Raw genomic sequence first — 18,029 nt, forward strand, 5'->3', positions numbered from 1 at the left:
GCACATCTTTGTAGGGTCCAAAATGAATATTTCCGAAGGCAATGAAAAACGAAAAAATGGTGCAGTTCTCGACTTTTTTTCACTAAAAGTGCGAAATCGCTCCCAAACGGTGCTGCTATGCAGTGCGAATAAAGAAAGTTTACACATAGAAATAATCGTGTAAAATGATATATTTGTAATATCCTGAAGCTTTTCCACATTTAAACATTGTTACAGATCTCTATTAGCCAAAGACGATATAGCTTTCGTAAAATCTTTCCGCTTGAGTGAGCGCCACTTACTTTCAAAAAGTTTGTGAAAAATGATTTGTGCAGAACTTGGAAATAGTCATATGAATAAAAATAGACGTCTATCATGAAGAAAACACGGAATTTAGCTAGGAAGATTGGTTTGAAGATATCTTTACCTTTTTAGCTTGTTTCCTTCCCAAAACAATTCATAGAAAACCATTGTCCCCTCACCCTCGCCACACACCGATGCCATCTTTTTGATAGGCTTATCTGCTTTACACGGAGCTGTTGATTCGCATGAAATGGTTTAAGCTTGAATTTTGCTCTGTTAATCATTTTTTAAGCTTGGAGAAACAATTATTAAATAAAATATAAATTGTAGACCCCCTTTAAATGATAAAACATAGCGAACGAATGCTGGAGATGAAAAAAAGAACTTTTGTTTGGATTCAGTTTTGCCCTCAGATCCAGCCGGCACATACAAAAAAGATAAAGGTTGTGCTTACTTAGGGTTAAAATGTTAATTTGGGTGACAAAGTTGTTACAAAACATTTAAATATATTTGTTTTATTTCAACTGGCTAAAAATCCAAGAGAAATGTATGAGAAATGTTCCACACGGTCAGTTTTTTTTCGACTTTTTTCTTTGACACAGCGTTTAACACAGCATTTCCGCGCAAACCTATTTCATCCATAACATCCTTTTGAAATTTTTACTTTAATTTGATAGATGAGACCCAAACCCAAGAATATACGTGAAAGAATTATCCTCATGTATATTTGTCTATTCTCAGGACGTTTTCAAAGTGTAAACTTTTTATTGATACGCACTGTAATATTGCATTTAGGGTGAACTTGATCTTTAAAATGTCTTACAAGGGCCATGTACTCAAAGACAAATCTTAGACTAGGATGACGGATGTGGCATAAATGCCTTAACTTTTCTAATCCTTAAATTACAAAACATAATTATTCTAAATCCTAAATTTTGATGTTTTTCCCCATTTTGCCCTCTTTAGGTCGATGAAGAGCTGTGTGCACGTAACAGTGATTACTATGACCTACGGAGAGGAGACTCCATATCACTTCCCCGTGTTTACATCGTAGAAGCGGGAACATTTGACGATTTGAAACAATACGTAGTGAAAAATACCAATGCATCAGCCAACCAGTACAAAGTGCCACGGAGAATTCGCAATGTCGACGCCCTTAACTTCATGTATGGACATGCAATAGAAATCGTCCCTGTGCAAGGAGGTGCTGCACTGTAATACATCTTGGGGCCCCTGATCAGCGGCGTACCTGGGATTTTCCAAAAGGGGGGCAATTTTTTTGGAGGATATTTCGTTCACGAAAAAATTCGACAACCCCCCCCCCAAAAAAAAAAAGGTCTTAACCACAAATAAAGGATTTCGTACAAGAAAAAATGGTGCGAAATCCTTTATTTCAAGTTCAAAAGAGGGGGCACACGTCGGTTTTCTTGGCATATTTACATTACAAATTATCAATTTTGCTTCTCAAAGTGGGGGGGGGGGGGACGTCCCCTGGATCAGTTGTGACTCGTGAGGGGGGCAGGGGTACGTCCCCTGCATGAGTTGTGACTCGTCAGGGGGGGGCAGTCTGCCCACCCCCCCTTAGGTACGCTAGTGCCCCTGATACATATGCGTCGGGTTTTCATTCAAGCAACCTCCAACTTTGAAGCCGCCCTCACGCCTGCAAGTTTAGTAGTGATACACTTACGCCGAATGTAGACTAGCTGACACCGCCTCGAGATCTTTCTATATTTCCCTAAAGCCGGCCTCTCGTCGCCTATTCACGTGACACAGGTCCCCTGACTATTAATGATAATACTAATAATATTCCGCATTTATATAGCGCTTAACACATTGGAACGACGTCTCTAAGCGCTTTACATATATATTATTACCCCGGTCATCGGATCCTTGCATGCCCGCATACAATGTATGCACCTTCTCCACTCCCTGGGGAGCATTCCAACAAGAGTTCCAAGACTCAATTGCTAGGCATACTACATAGGCTTTCGCATCCTACCGGGTACCCATTTAACACCTGGGTGGAAAGAGGCAAATTGTTGATTGACGTCTTGCCAAAGGACGCTAGGCCATGGTGGGATTCGAACACACGACCCTCTGATTACAAGGCGAGAGTCAGAACCGCTGCACCACGGTGCTTCCACTATATTATAATATTATTATTATAATATTATTATTATAATGATAGCATTTTACAATGTTCGTTAACTATAGCCATTGTCAGTGGTGTAATGAGCCAAAAATTTGAGGGGACGTGCCGCGTATCGCTTAAAACTAATGAAAAATAAGAACTTGCGAGCAAAGCGAGCAAAAACTTTCTTTTCGTTCCTTTTTTTTTCTTGGCCCATGGCCATTGCTCAAGGCCATTTGAAAGTGATACACATACCAATTTCATGACTGAGGCCGACGAGAAAGCGCATTCAAAGGTGGACACAGTCCAATTCGGCGTCGGTCCGGCAATAAGAATAAGGAGGTGATACACATACGTCGAACAGCCTCCGACGTCTGCTTTGACATTCCACTTCCGGCGTAAGTGTGTCACCACCCCAAGATCGTACCATGAAGGTCTGTTCATAATGATACGCGTTTAAAGAATCGTAGTAGTATCGTAATGCATCCTATAGAGATCCAATCAGGTGCCGCAGTGAAGGGGTATAAGGCGCCTGACTAGAAAGACGAAAGTCTGGGGTTCGATCCCCGGCCACGACACCAATGCCCTTGAACAAGGCATTTACTCGACAGTGCCCTTTTATCCTACATTCAAATAAATTAGATTGCTTTGCGCAACATTAGCCATGATTGAGAGCACTTGTTAAAAAAATAACAATTCTAAAGATGTCGAAATACATGTACATCGTAGATACTTGCATGAAAGTCCGTTCATATCATCATTATTAATACGCGTTTACGCAATCTTGGATAATCCCATCGAGAATTTGTTATAAAAACAAAGACAGTGTTTAAGAATCATTACTGATCGATGTCATACTGGTGGGATTAATGTACCTTTTTAGTAATATAAGCAAAATTAAAATGATACAAAAAAGAGATAAAGGTAGGAACCATGGTAACAGTGTACAAATTCCACTCTAGCTTGAGGAATTGATTTACCTCTCTCACCCCACCCGTCTTCCCCTCTCCCCCTCTTAGGACATTAAATCGGCGTATATATATATAATAATAATATATTTATATCTTTTTGTATCATTTTAATATATATATATATATATATATATATATATAAATGTGTAAAGTTATACATGTACAACAGCTTTGGCAACTCTTTTATTTAAATATTGTAAAGAAATGGATGAAGAGAACAATGGTAGGCGTAGCTTAAATCAAGGTTCCCCAGAGCTATCTACCCTTTGGAAAAATTGGTGATGCCGAAAAAATGTATCTGCCGGGAATCGAACCCGGGCCCCCAGCTTTGAACGCCGGTGGCTTAACCACTAGACCACAGAGATGGGTTAGTGGCTAGGGCGACCCCGATCCGATTGACCGTCAGATAGACAGATTTTCGACACTATACCAATTATAATTTTCTTTGTCGGGTGAAGGTGGGTTTCGAACAATGACAAGCCGCCATGCTTCAGCTGGATCAATTGCTTTGATACAGTACACGTATGGGATAAAGTATACAAATGTGTAAAGTTATACATGTACAACAGCTTTGGCAACTCTTTTATTTGTTATTTGTTTGTTATTTCATTGTTCGAAACCCACCTTCACCCGACAAAGGAAATTATAATTGGTATAGTGTCGAAAATCTGTCTATCTGACGGTCAATCGGATCGGGGTCGCCCTAGCCACTAACCCATCCCTGTGGTCTAGTGGTTAAGGCACCGGCGTTCAAAGCTGGGGGCCCGGGTTCGATTCCCGGCAGAGACATTTTTTCGGCATCACCAATTTTTCCAAAGGGTAGATAGCTCTGGGGAACCTTGATTTAAGCTACGCCTACCATTGTTCTCTTCATCCATTTCTTTACAATATATATATATTATATATATATATATATATATATATGTTGCATATAATAATGTGATATTAATATACTCCTTATTACTAGCATGATGTTAACCATAAATGCTGATTATATTTATTTTGATGTCTATACCTTGATAATATATGATGATGATGATTGTACGATAATGTTCACACCCTGTTCATGTAATATAATAACAAAACAAAACCCTATATACTACGCTTATACTTTATCATGTCTATTCTTAAATGACATTGTATAATTATATTGATCATATGATATTTACACAGTGTCAATTATAAAAATGATGTGATGTTCATATCCTGATACCTGATGAGTATAATGATATAATGTTTATACTTCGATGAAACTTAATGATGGTTGTAATGATGGTGATCGTAATAATGGCATCGTTACCAGTTATTATATTGCTTTTACGATATTACTTCCAATGATGTTACATACTTAACTGACCCCTTACAGGCTATTGTTCCATCGGACTCTCAGTCCCAGTAATCCAATATTGTTATTTATGTGACCATAACACACCACACCGCCCTATCAGGCGCCAAAACGACAATTCTTCTGGTCACCGTCCCATCGGACAACACACCGCCCTCTCTGGTCGATGATAGTTCAGCAATAAAATTACGGTAACTACAACTAAACAATTTTAAATGTTAATCATATTCTAACCACATATGTAAAACTCCTAAGCGCAATTCTGTAGTACTATCAACACATGCAATACTATACCTAATTTATATATATGTAAATACTTTGTTCGTTCCATCTGATTTCTTTTTTTGTAGGCCTGACGAAGGCCGATGATGGCCGAAAGCTTGCAATAAAAAAAGAAACCTGAGAGCTACGTCCGACTCGTCGTTATTTCTGTCTTCCAAGTATATATATATATATTGTCATTGTTATTGTTCGGAACCCACCTTCACCCGACAAAGGAAATTGGTATAGTGTCGAAAATCTGTCTATCTGACGGTCAATCGGATCGGGGTCGCCCTAGCCACTAACCCGTCTCTGTGGTCTAGTGGTTAAGGCACCGGCGTTCAAAGCTGGGGGCCCGGGTTCGATTCCCGGCAGAGACATTTTTTCGGCATCACCAATTTTTCCAAAAGGGTAGATAGCTCTGGGGAACCTTGATTTAAGCCACGCCTACCATTGTTCTATTCATCCATTTCTTTCACACAATATTTAAATAAAAGAGTTGCCAAAGCTGTAGTACATGTATAACTTCACACACACACATATATATATATATAAATATATATATATATAGTTCACGAATTTGCAATGCGTGCCACGCACTGCAACGCGCCTATCCGCAAGCTGGCACTCGTAGTTCCGCATTGGCCCGCACGAGTGCGTATCGATGCGCAATGTGTGCAGAGCTGGCCTGTGTATTCTGCTATCTTGTAGTTTATGATAATACCACAAATAGTTATGTATTTTAATTGTATGCCATCCTGGGGCCCGTTGCAAAAAGAGTTGCAATCAATCGCAACTCTAAAAATCATGCGCAACTTGATTTTCAACCAATCAACAGCGCGCATTTGGGACTTGCGATTGATATTTTGACTTGCGTTTAAACGCAACTCTTTCTGCAACGGACCCCTGGCCACATATAATCTCGGAGGCACAAGGCGGTGAACTGTAGAATGTACCAAAGACACTGGTTATAGGTCTCACTTCTTTCTATGGTAAAATGGCTGAAGCAAACTCGATATTCTATTGGGGGTATGTCATTGTATTAAGTAAGTTTATATTTGGCTGCATTGATACCGGCATTGCGAAATCGTTCGGAGTTCTCATTCCTACCATGGTCGAACGTCTTGACTCAGACTATGCTACTGTTGGATTCATATGTAGCATGCCGTCAACACTAACGTATCTGCTTGGTAAGTTATTGATACTTTTTCAATGCTTTGGCGCACACTGTGGAATACAAAATAATTAGTTCAATACGATAGGGTGCCATGTAGTGTCTTTACATTTATTATTTTCATCGAGTGTGTAAAATATATGTCCCATGTAACAAAATACGTTTCACCAATACTCATCTTGCAAATCAAATCGATTGTCAACCCTATTACATTCTTTGAGTAAAAAATCCAAATATAATAATAATAATACATAACATTTATAAGGCGCGCTTACTACTGATGTTTCTAAGCGCACTGTTTTTTATTTATGGTTTATACTTGGGATTAAAAGTAAAGAAATAAAAAAAATGAGGCAGGGCAAAATGACACAGCTAATGCAAATAATATAGTATATAATAAAATAAAATGAATAAGAATAACTTAAAAAATGGCGTCATCAGGTCGATCAGTACACATTCGTGAATATATGCATACAAGCGTTACATCGATATCACTTTGAAATGTCGTTACTTTGTAATTTCTCGTCAGATTCAGATGAAATTATTAGCGTTTTATTTGCTTGATTCTACTGTCCCTGTTAAAATCATACAATGTTTTTTTAGCCTGGAATATCCTTCAGATGATTGCTTCTCCTTTGTCAATATCTTAGGTCCATTGGTAAAGATGTTCCTGACGGACACGAACACACGCGTTATTGCTATGTCAGGTGGAGTACTGTGTGGAACAAGTATTGCTGCCTGTGCATTCTTTACAAACGTAGTGGCGATTGAAATCTGTCTCGTTTTAGCGGGTTAGACATGAACCTTCATTATTTTCTCTCTGATGAGTGTGTGTTCTCGGTGTGCGTGAACGCATGTGCTTGGGGGGTGTATTTATGTATGTTCATTAATCTTATCTTTTAAACATGTGAAACGAGAAACTATATTCTATTTGATCATTTAAATGTACCAGACCCGATTAGCATTTATGCTATTTTCTGGTTCCTTTAAACTAGTTTAAACCGAAAACACCATCACCATCATTTTCTGGTTCCTTTAAACCGAAAACACCATCTTAATTTCATCCCATACACTTATATGTACTATTTAGGCGTCTATAAGACGCCTATTTACAAAATCGGGGTTTGCCTTGTAGTTTTAGCTTTTTATTCTCAATAATGGTTGTTTTCAGGGTTTATTAGTTCTAATACATGCACTTGTACACATGTTTCATCTTGGTTTGAGAATTTTTTAAATCGGCTGCTCACAAAGTTAAACAATACCTTTAAGGACAAGTACAAAGTAGAAAGGGAAAAATCCAACAAGAATAACACCAACAATTTCATCAAAATCAGATGTGAAATAAGAAAGTCATGACATTTTAATATTTCGCTTAATAAAAACATTCTGGCCGGTATGTAAGTAAGGGAACTGATGACTTTATCCACTTTCTACTAGTATTTCTTTTGTATTTCATTATATGAAATATGAAATAATCTAATTTCCTCATCATTGTCATGTATTACAAAGTTTTATTCCTCTTTGAACATGTAAATTACCATTATTTTAACATTTTGTGGTTCAGTCAATTTTGTTCGTTACTGTCAAATCTTTAAAATTGGAAATATTGTAAAAGTCCAACAATAAAAATAAAAGAAACAGTGAGTGAGAGACATCATCGATTCTCATTCGCATATCACTGAGTTGTGCATATAACTGTTCTGTGAAAAATAAGCAAAACTTTATAATGTCATAACTTTCATATTTCATATATATAATTTTAATAACATGTTCAGTGCAATGCTTGTATGATTGTTTGCTATTGACTCAAATCAATATTTTCTTGGGGTGGACTTGACTTTTAAGCTTTCAGTAAGTTTTTTTTTGTGGGGGGGGGGTGAACTGCGTAAGACGCTCTACATCCAGTCTCCGGCCAACTGAACAGATAGTTGTCTATAGCCGGCAACTATCGAGATGTAGCGGTACATGCACTGATCTCATTCTGCTGAGTGCAGCGGGTGAACGAGTTTCCTCCAGACTGGGAATGCGATCCAACTAAAAACTAATTACTAAATTACTGAGATTTATCTTTCAAACTTATAGCAGGGTTATAATTCAAATACCAGGCGTGCTTTTCAAAAGCATACATGTATGGTGGGAAAAGATTCATCTGCAGATGGAAGGGCGATAATAATATTTTCATATGATTTTATCTTGTCTAGTATTATTTAATAAATGAAGTGGTCCTATTATAAAAAAGGCAATTTGACGGTTTTGAAATTTACCAAGAAGCACCGTAATTACTGTTTGCATTTCGACTGACATTATCCCAATTGATATATTGCTATGATGTTGTATTCTATTGACTTCAATTCTTTTTGTTTAAAACAGGTGCCGGCTTATCCATGACCTATATGCCCATTCACCTTATATTAAACGACTACTTCCCAGAAAAGTTTGTTTTAGCGAACACGGTAGCATTATATGGGTACACCGCCGGTTCTATGTTGCTCCCGATTCTGATGGAGAAGTCACTTCAAGCGTATGGTTATCATGGTGCGTTTCTTATCCTTGGGGGTGTGGCCTATCACTCCGCGGTGTGCGCTTCGACGATTCGGAAGGTATCAACCAAGTCCACTTCGGGTGAAGGACAAGATGACATTGAGCAGAATGGCCGGAAGTGTGTCTCTAGAAGGAATACATTAACAGAAGATACCTCGCTGCATGGTTGTAAAGAAGGGAAGGATGAGGATGGGGACGAAGAAAATCAAGGAGTGTCCGATCAAACGCGTTTGATTCGGGCTGATAGCATCAAGAAGCAGGAGCTGTCATCGACATCACAATCAAGGTGCACAGCAACACTATTTCAGGCCTTCAAAGGATCCTGTGGAATATGGAAAGAACCAATTTTTGCTTTTAGCATCCCTATTCAAATTCTTCAAAGCTACACATGTTATGCATGGATGCTGTTCCTGGTCCCCCATACCGAACAACTGGGCATCCCATCTTCTACAGCTGTCTACCTCTCCACAATTGGTGGTATAGGTGGTATCATCGGTCGCACTGTCTTCATAGTTTTCCTCAGTAAAGGAGTCAATACTTTTTCCGTGTATATCCCCGTAGGTTGCGTCTGCACTGCAACATTTCTGCTGGACTTCGTCAGCTCTGATTACAGGTTACGCGCTGCATTCGCCTTTTTTCAAGGATTTTCGTTCTTCATCGAAGATGCAATTGGTGGCAGTCTGTGTAAGGATGCAGTCTTTGACGACACCCATAGTGGCATGGCATTTGCTAACGCTGCATTTTGGTGTGGAGTAGGGGCTACATTTGCAGGAACGTTTACAGGTGTGTTATGAAATATTCACCCTGACATAAAAATTTCATGAAAAAAAATATGAATAAGCAAAACCAGATTGAAGAAAGTTTGGCAAAGTCCACCTGAAAATAAAAGAGTATATAAAAAAACGTATGGTATGAGTGTCTAAACGCTTAATATTATCAACTATTAGCAGGATTTTCCGTTTTTCTTGACAATTACCATGATTACTTGTTCCTGGTTTTTGCCATTACATGAAAGGATAGGATATGCGTATTCATCATTTGAGCATTTCGAAACTGAAAAATCCATTACATTTATTAAGGAACAGGAATATAATATACGAGCTGAGAGACTGTCACGACGCATCGTTGCAGTTTTTACAGTTTTGTCCATTATGACGTCGTGACGTTACGATATAGGTTTATGGATAAGGCAGACATCTTTTGCATACATTGACATGTCCATTAACCTAGCAATAGCATAGGATGGTATGTTCTCCAGCTAGATTTGCTTGCCAAAATGGATTTTATTGGCTTACTTTGTCAATTTGGGGGTGGTGATTCAAAAATTTAGGATGCTATTTTCCCGAGCACGTCTTCAGTCGCCTTTTTGAAATTCAACATGGCCGCCGTTTGAAATGCATTTTGTCCTCTATCTCGACTTGTGAGCCATAAAAACGATTAAACTTGGTGGCAAACTGGCAATACCCATGTTTGTGATACCATAGATTTCATTCATATCATTTTATTGCAACTCATCAAATTAAGCCGCCATCTTGAATTTTCACATGGCCACCATCTTGAAATAGATTTTGTCCTTTATCTTGAGCTTGTGGGTCATGATTTCCTTTAAAATGGTGACAAAGCCCATGGTTCTGTACTAAATATTCACAACGGTCAAATTTTCTTCAAGCTCATTAATCCTGGCTGCCATCTTGAATTAAAACATGGCTGTCACCTTGAATTTGATTATGGCTGCCATCTTGGAATAGGTTTTTCTTCTTATCTTGACTTGTACGTGGGCCATGAAAATTGTTTGAAACGGCCATAATTATGTTTGTAAACAAACTTCATTCAAAGCATTACTTTCATACCATTTATTACCTTTTGCTGCATATGGAATTTCAATATGGCCGCCATTTACACATCGCAATGTTTTCTATTATATCACGACATGTGACTACATGGATGCTCCGAATAAAGGCTTTAACAAAGTCTAAGCAAGTATGCATTGATGGGCCCTTATTGATGCCTTGTACAACGGCCATTGCTTCGATAACGCACAATTTGTCCCGCTTGTTCATGTTCGTTGACGCATAGGTTGGCGAATCTACTACTCCTTTTCCATCTTTAGATTGTGCATCATATTCTTCAATGGCATGCATGAAAGCGCTCTTGTCGGTGGTAATAAGAAGGCTTCCATCTGAAAAGAAATTAGTGACCGTGGGATGACTGAGAATTCATACTTTCCAACTGTTTGACCCAGAGATGCAATCATTCCAGAACCAAAATGCTCCACTACAAAAAACCGTGCCAGGAGCTGACGATTTTTTCTTAACTTCACAATCTTATTCCCAACTTTGCACTTTGTTATTTGCTTGCATGAACTAATGTCTTTAGTTTCATCTTCTTCATTGGATCTCAGACTTATTGCTTTAGTAGCAACCTCTCTGTTTCTAATACAAACTCTTCAAATTTCTTCAAACCCTTTGCATCTCTGTCTAGAATGCCTTCCTTTGCCTTCTTTGGAACTGCCACATTTGAACTAAATTCACTAGATCAGAGCTTTTGTCTGCGAATTGGGTTTCCACAATGTTGACAATGCCCCGTTTGATCAGTTCTGAAGGGCAATAAATTCTCACTGCCATTGAGCCACTTAGCTGATAGTGTTCCTTGGTTGTTGTTTTGTATATGCTTATGCAATAAGCATTCTGAAAGTCATGTACTATGGTAACACGTTCAGGACCAATTAAGAAGAACCTGTCTAGTGCCTTCTCTTTCTATGTGAGTCTTATGATGCCACCTACAACCTTAAGTACTCTGGTGAGTTGCTCCCATGTCTGATCAACAAAGAGATTGGTGAAGATAATTCCTGTCTTTGCTTACCTGAAGTCGCCACATTTCAGGGAATTCCATGTTTTCTCGTCAGTACTCTGAAGCATCCGTATTCAAGCAAGTTACACTAGGACTAGCCAAGCGTACTTGTAGAGGTCATGAGCAAAGTAGTACTTTACCTGCTCATCCATGGCAGCAAGATGTAGCTCCAATTCTCCCTGGCTACTTGCACGAATAAAAAAAGGAGGCTTTCAACGTGCTTCATGTTGGTCGTTAAAAATTGTGCCATCTCCCCATGCTCTTGATTAAGTGGGATGTCAAGCTGGTCTCTAAAAAATTCTTGACCTTCTTCACCATGTTCATAGATTCCTGTCACGCCACCTTGCCTCTTGTGAAGTTTGTTGCGTAGTTCTTGGCATTTTGTAATAAGATTTTCTGAGCTCTGATGCTGAAGGGAAGCTTCAAACAAGGGTTCATAGCAGGCCATGATGTTTGTTAGATGGAACTCAGTTTCTTGCATGAACCACTTTCCAGTGAAGATCAGACGAACTGTTGTTGGAGAATACAGTCCAGCTTCAATACTGATTGACTCAAGACCACTATCTTCTAGGTACTTTGCAATTACATGAAGGGAACTTAGCAAGCATGAAGCTCACCTATTCTCAAAACCCAATTTGAATTGCCTGTTGAAGACTTCAATTTCAGTGCTCTTTCATATTAGTCCAGATCTAGAGTGATCACAGTTTTGTTATTAGAACCAACGACAGACACGTGCATTCTTTGAACAAGGCACTACACCGTATTAATTTCAAGGTGGCGGCCTTGTTGATTTTCGAGATGGCGGCCATGTTATAATTCAAGATGGCGGCCTAGTTTGATGATTTACAATAAAAACTATGATTTAACCAAAATCTATAATATCGCAAAGATGGGTATTGCCACCATATTTAGTGATTTTTATAGCTCACAAGTCAAGATATAGGATAAAATGCATTTCTAAACGGCGGCCATTTTGAATGTCAAAATGGCGGCTGAAGACGTGCTCGGAAAACATGGCATTCTAAATTTTTGAAATCAGCACCCAAAATTGACAAAATCCATTTTGGCAAGCAAATCTAGCTAGAGCCAGATATTCGACATAAGGGTGTGTGCTATAAGAGATAGACGATAAATGCGAGCCTTGCTTTTATGCAATGACAGTCACTGTCACCTGATTAAGTGATGATCCAATCCATTCCAATAGACATTTGATATAGCGCCTTTTCCCCTTGGTTACAAAGCGCTGCACACACAGTACTCCAGACTTGGGCCACTAAAACAATGAGAACATACAAATATTTTGACAAGAACGTCTACAAAAAAAAGTACAAACTTAAGGCGTGTCTTGTCATTTACAAGAGAACACTTTTCACGGTCTTTTTTTTTCTCCTGATATCCTTTTTTTCTAGAATATGCCATTCGGAAAACATGCTTCAGATTCGGAGAAGTAGAATTGAGAAACATATTTTTTTTTTTGTGAGATAAAATGATTGTGAAATTTCTCAATCAGCAAACTTCTGCGTACGCAATAATGACCTCATTCACATTGCGAGATACACGATGTTCACACGTTATGAGTCATGTATCTCCGGAATATTAGAATGAACCTTGGAAAATGGGATAACAAATAATCAATTACCAATTACAATAGCCTCTAGCTGAACATCCCCAAATAACATGTATCAATTGTAAAAGAGAACCGCATATTGGGCTTCCAGGATTTAAATGATATATTGATTTGTGCGCATACATTTTGTGCAATATCAACGAGATCATAGAAGTGAATTCGATAACCAACCGATGAATGTCCATCTCTTTGTTGTAGGGTCTATGGTATGGCCAGCGGAACAAAATACTAACTTTCTATATGCTTCATGGTCATTTTGCAGGATACCTGTTTGACATCACCCAGTCATTTACGAAGGTCTTTATCATCCTCGGCCTCATCCACGCATTCATGGTCGGTCATCTCTCCATCGTGGCGATCCTCATCAAGAGAAAGCGTTAGGATGTCCTGGGTGATATTTTACCGCGACCCAGAACCAAGTTTCGTCCTTCGTTTCGGAGCTGACGAAAATGGCAAATATGTCTGCATGCTGTTTTGACCCATCAACCCTCGACAAAGACTTCATTCTTAAGAAGGGAATGACTTCATGTCAAAAATGGAATTTGACACTACGTTTTTAATGTACGCGGTTGCGAAAGCTTGCTATTATAACAGAGGTTAGGCCACAAACTCAAGAGCTCGAATGACGAATGAGTACGATTCGGGATGCAGTGTCTCGCACTACTGTTCGTGCGTTTTTTTTCTGGTGTACCGGGTCTCTGTCTTGAATCTGCACAATCACAAAAATGTCTCTAATTATGGCCTTTTCACACGTGAATCCTGAATGATCATTGTAATGTTGATTGCTATTGTAATCATGACTGTGATTAGCGTTCGTGATTCTAATTATGTTCTAGTTTGGTTTCACACGTGACGTGCTAAATACTAGTCTTCGTCATTAGCCTTTTTTTTTCGCGGGAATCATCATTCAAATTACGAAATTGTTTTCCTTGTGAAAGGGCGGAAAGTGATCTCCCTTGATCGGCTGTTTGCTGAAAAGCAACGAATCGCCAAATTATGATGTAAATAGACTTAATTCATCTGAAGGTTAAAGGCACTGGACAGGCATGTATGTGACACCATTATTTACGTCCCGATAGTTTTCTTTCCTATGTATTTTTTTAAGGGCGTTAGAAGGACAATCCTTTCAACGGACCGATTTCAATATTCTTCCAACTACCATGGATGGAATTTGATGGGTTGCAATCATTATTTCAATGTTCACCAAATGGATTTATATATATATAGTATGCCTTTAATTTGTTTCTTTTTAATTAAAAATTACAATATTTTAAATTGATATCTGTTTAGTCTGGTTCTGTGTATATACGTGATGCCAAATCGTATAAACGGTCTTCTCGCCTATTCGATAGGTTCACATAAAGGGGCGTATACAATTGCTCGTACGATCGTCTGCGATCATTTGGTCACAATTATGTTGCATAGAAGCAAAACGCTTGTAACCTGTTCCACCATTAATTGTGAAAAGGGCTTTAGTTGCCAGGCGTGCGCGAGTGTGTGTACGTAAGTGGGGGCTTGTGTGTGGGGATTTTTAATGGGGATCCATGTATGAGTAAGCATGGACTTTTAATTAGCGAATATCCTTGGTGGAATAAGGGAGAAACTCCACCGTCATACCTGGACGCATCTGGAAACGAGAACAGTCCCCGTTTTTTAACATTTCGAAAGGCTGCAATGTAAATTCAAATACCGCTGTATAGTAGTTTAGAAAATGATCCAAAATCTGCCTGCGCCTTTCACTGGATTAATAGATCATCAACTCAACTACTCCTTCAAGTACCCAGACTAAGAACTAAGACGCATGGCGAAAGGTCCTTCTCCTACAGTGTCCCAACTCCCCAGTACTCTCCGATCACAAAATAATCCTGGACTTTTCAAATCACAACTTAAAACATTTCTCTTTAAAGGTAAATGCTAGTTTTGGTAACGATATGAAAATTAGTTCGTACAGAATCCAATGAAATGACCACCAAAGTGTCTGTTTGTATAAATAAAACGTATGTGCCAAAGGATTCTGGAAGAAGTTGTGTAATTGCTGAGAAATCAGCAAATAAGCACAGGATTCGAGTAGAGCGTCGGGCCCGACACCCGAAGCAATTATTAAACACTGTCCCACGTGCGCTTATCTGTGTTGGGGATCTTCAGCCTGAACATTTTTCAGCGGAGATTTCAAGATTTCACAAAGTTCAGTTTATGTAACTGTACCAGATCTAGATCCTCGATGATATACTGACAATTAAGCCTTGTTTTACAGACTTTCTCATGAAATCAGTGTATACTGCAACTACTGGAATTTATCTTTAAAGGAGAATGAAACCCTTGAAACCAGCTGAATCCATATCAAAGAAAAAAAATCAAAGAAACATATTGTTGAAAGTTTGAGGAAGATTGAATGAATAATAAGAAAGTTATGAGCATTTGAATATTGAGATCACTAATGTCATGTAGATCCTCCCATTGGCAATGCGACCAAGATCTGTGATGTCACACACGTACAACTCCCTCATTACTTTAGTACTTATTTCACTTATATTCTCACTTTTATAGAGTCTATCACAAGGTGAGGTGTTCTCTTTATGAGAGGACAAGTACAGAGGTTTCACAACATTATATCATTGATGAATCGTTTGTCATATGATTAGAATGAGCAAAAAGAGATGTTTTGGGGTATATTTTCAGTGTCCAAAAGGGGAGAGTTGTTCATCTGTGACATCATAGATCTTGGTCGCATTGCCAATGGGAGGATCTCCATAGCATTAGTGATCTCGACATTCAAATGCTCATAACTCTTCTATTGCTAGTCCTATTTTACTCAAACTTTTGTTGATCTTATTCTTTGATTTTTCTGCTTTCACAAAAGCTAACTTGCTCCAAGAGTTTCATTCTCCTTTAATGAAGCATTCAAATAGACCTTTCCCAATACTTATGCCATACATGTATGTAACTGATTAATGTTGATGTTGTTTGAGTGTTATTCTAAGTAATTCCTTATGTTGTATAATTTTTATTTCTGTAAAGTGCATTGAGAGTCCTTTCAGGTCTGAAATGCGCTATATAAGAACTGCATTATTATTATAATTATTAATAGAGTCCCAGTGAAATAGAGTCTATTTCACCGGGGTCGATGTAGAAATACCTATAACGGTAGCTAAAATGAGACACAAATCTCTACCCCTGTCTATCATTAGAGGTTCAGCCGATCTATTAGCGAACCTAGAAATCGATCATCAATATCTGTCTAGGAATGACAACCGAATGCTTTTCTTCACAATTACAGCATGAGAAAAGAGAAAAATATACGAAACGACAAAACGAAACTTTCACATTTTCGGCTTCACATAAAAAGCCTCTTCGGAGTTCCATTCTGCGCATGATCAGAAGAAGATTATTTGATCTATATATGGCATGGTGGTTTCATATTCAATTAGATAAGCTCTTATGTCGAGGATATTCATTTAATCATTTCAAATGTGTTTTCATTAGATCCATGGTAAAGTTACAATGCGTTCAGTTGTTCACTGTAATCCCAAGATCATGCGAATGTATTAAAAGTAGAAATGCAACAAATACTTTCAAAAAGCTTTTATTGATGTGCTATTCTAATCACCCGGGCACAATATCACAAATAGTTGCTATGTGTCACGTGGCGAGTGACTTTTTTTATAATCTGCCTACTGCTACTTGACACCAAATAAGGAATACGTAAAACTGAAAAATGCAGTTAGTAAAAGATTTAATCAAATATTTTCAATCATTCTGTTACTTTCTTTTGATTTATTTTACAATGATTATACTGATAACAAAATATACATGGATATTGATAACAAAATATAACTTAACTTAAACAATAGTTGACTAGAGCCCCCATCATCTCGTCTGGCCTGACATGCCCCACTCGGCCCTGGTGGTCGGTCCAGTTCCTGGCCTCCGCAGCTTGCGATGTCTCTTCCACTCGGCCTCCGCAGACAGTTGCCCCTTGATGAGTAGCCCCCAGATCAGAGAGATGTGGCTTCAACGAATTAGTGGACGAGATCGAGCCCCCAATAATGACATGAGTTTTGACGAATCATGTCGGTGGAGAACCGGCGGCAGCTGGGGTCGTTATCTCGTCACCGACGTAGTCCCTCAGTTCTTACTTCGACTGCCTATAGTAACATCCGTAGTCTATTCTAGCTTAGGTGGTTCTCCCTGAAATGTTTGAATTACTGAAATTAACCTCCTAATATACCCTACTGTTACTAGGACTAACTGTAAAATTTATATAAAGTAATTCAAAGAATTTCAATAACAGATGAGTGCATAAAGCAACACATTCTTAATAACAAAAGACTTCCTGTACATATGTACACCTACATTCATCAATGCTAAAGCTCAGTATTAGCTATTCATGACACCTGTATTATGTGTATGAAAATGCTTACCTAATACGAAATCTCTAAAACTTGAACAGAATATGGCATTCACCTGATCTTGTACTCTAAGGGGGGTATCAAACGTTTTCAACGCTTGCTTTATGAAATATTCAAAACATATGTACATTTTTACCTAGGCTTAAATATTCACAACACATGAACTATCTTTATAAACTCAGAACATGAGTCTAATCAAAGGAATTAGATTAAATATATTTCTTCCCTGACACTATGATAGCTTTCTTTCAATGTCTACTACCATGACAACATTGACAATTCTGCTTCGTGATTAGCTCTTACAATAACAGTTGGCATTCCAGCAAGAGTTGCTATCATAGCAACGTTTTATGAAACGGTGCCCTGGTCGCGTGTTTTTTACCGTACCGCTAACGCGTCAGATTATCTCATTTTATGCCGCAGAGCGTCTTGAGCAGA

At 38.4% G+C, this 18,029-nt stretch overlaps 1 protein-coding gene across 1 annotated transcript; it reads left to right on the top strand.

Moving 5' to 3' along the window:
* The first annotated feature begins 5,987 nt into the window (after nucleotides 1–5,987).
* On the top strand, nucleotides 5,988–13,563 carry LOC129274418 (monocarboxylate transporter 5-like). The gene is made up of 4 exons (XM_054911229.2): nucleotides 5,988–6,180; nucleotides 6,815–6,955; nucleotides 8,535–9,488; nucleotides 13,445–13,563. Exons 1-4 carry the CDS (start codon nucleotides 5,988–5,990, stop codon nucleotides 13,561–13,563), a joined length of 1,407 nt encoding a protein of 468 aa, XP_054767204.2.
* Nucleotides 13,564–18,029: the final 4,466 nt, after the last annotated feature.

Source organism: Lytechinus pictus, chromosome 13, assembly GCF_037042905.1.
Source record: "Lytechinus pictus isolate F3 Inbred chromosome 13, Lp3.0, whole genome shotgun sequence".
NCBI classification, from domain to species: domain Eukaryota; kingdom Metazoa; phylum Echinodermata; class Echinoidea; order Temnopleuroida; family Toxopneustidae; genus Lytechinus; species Lytechinus pictus.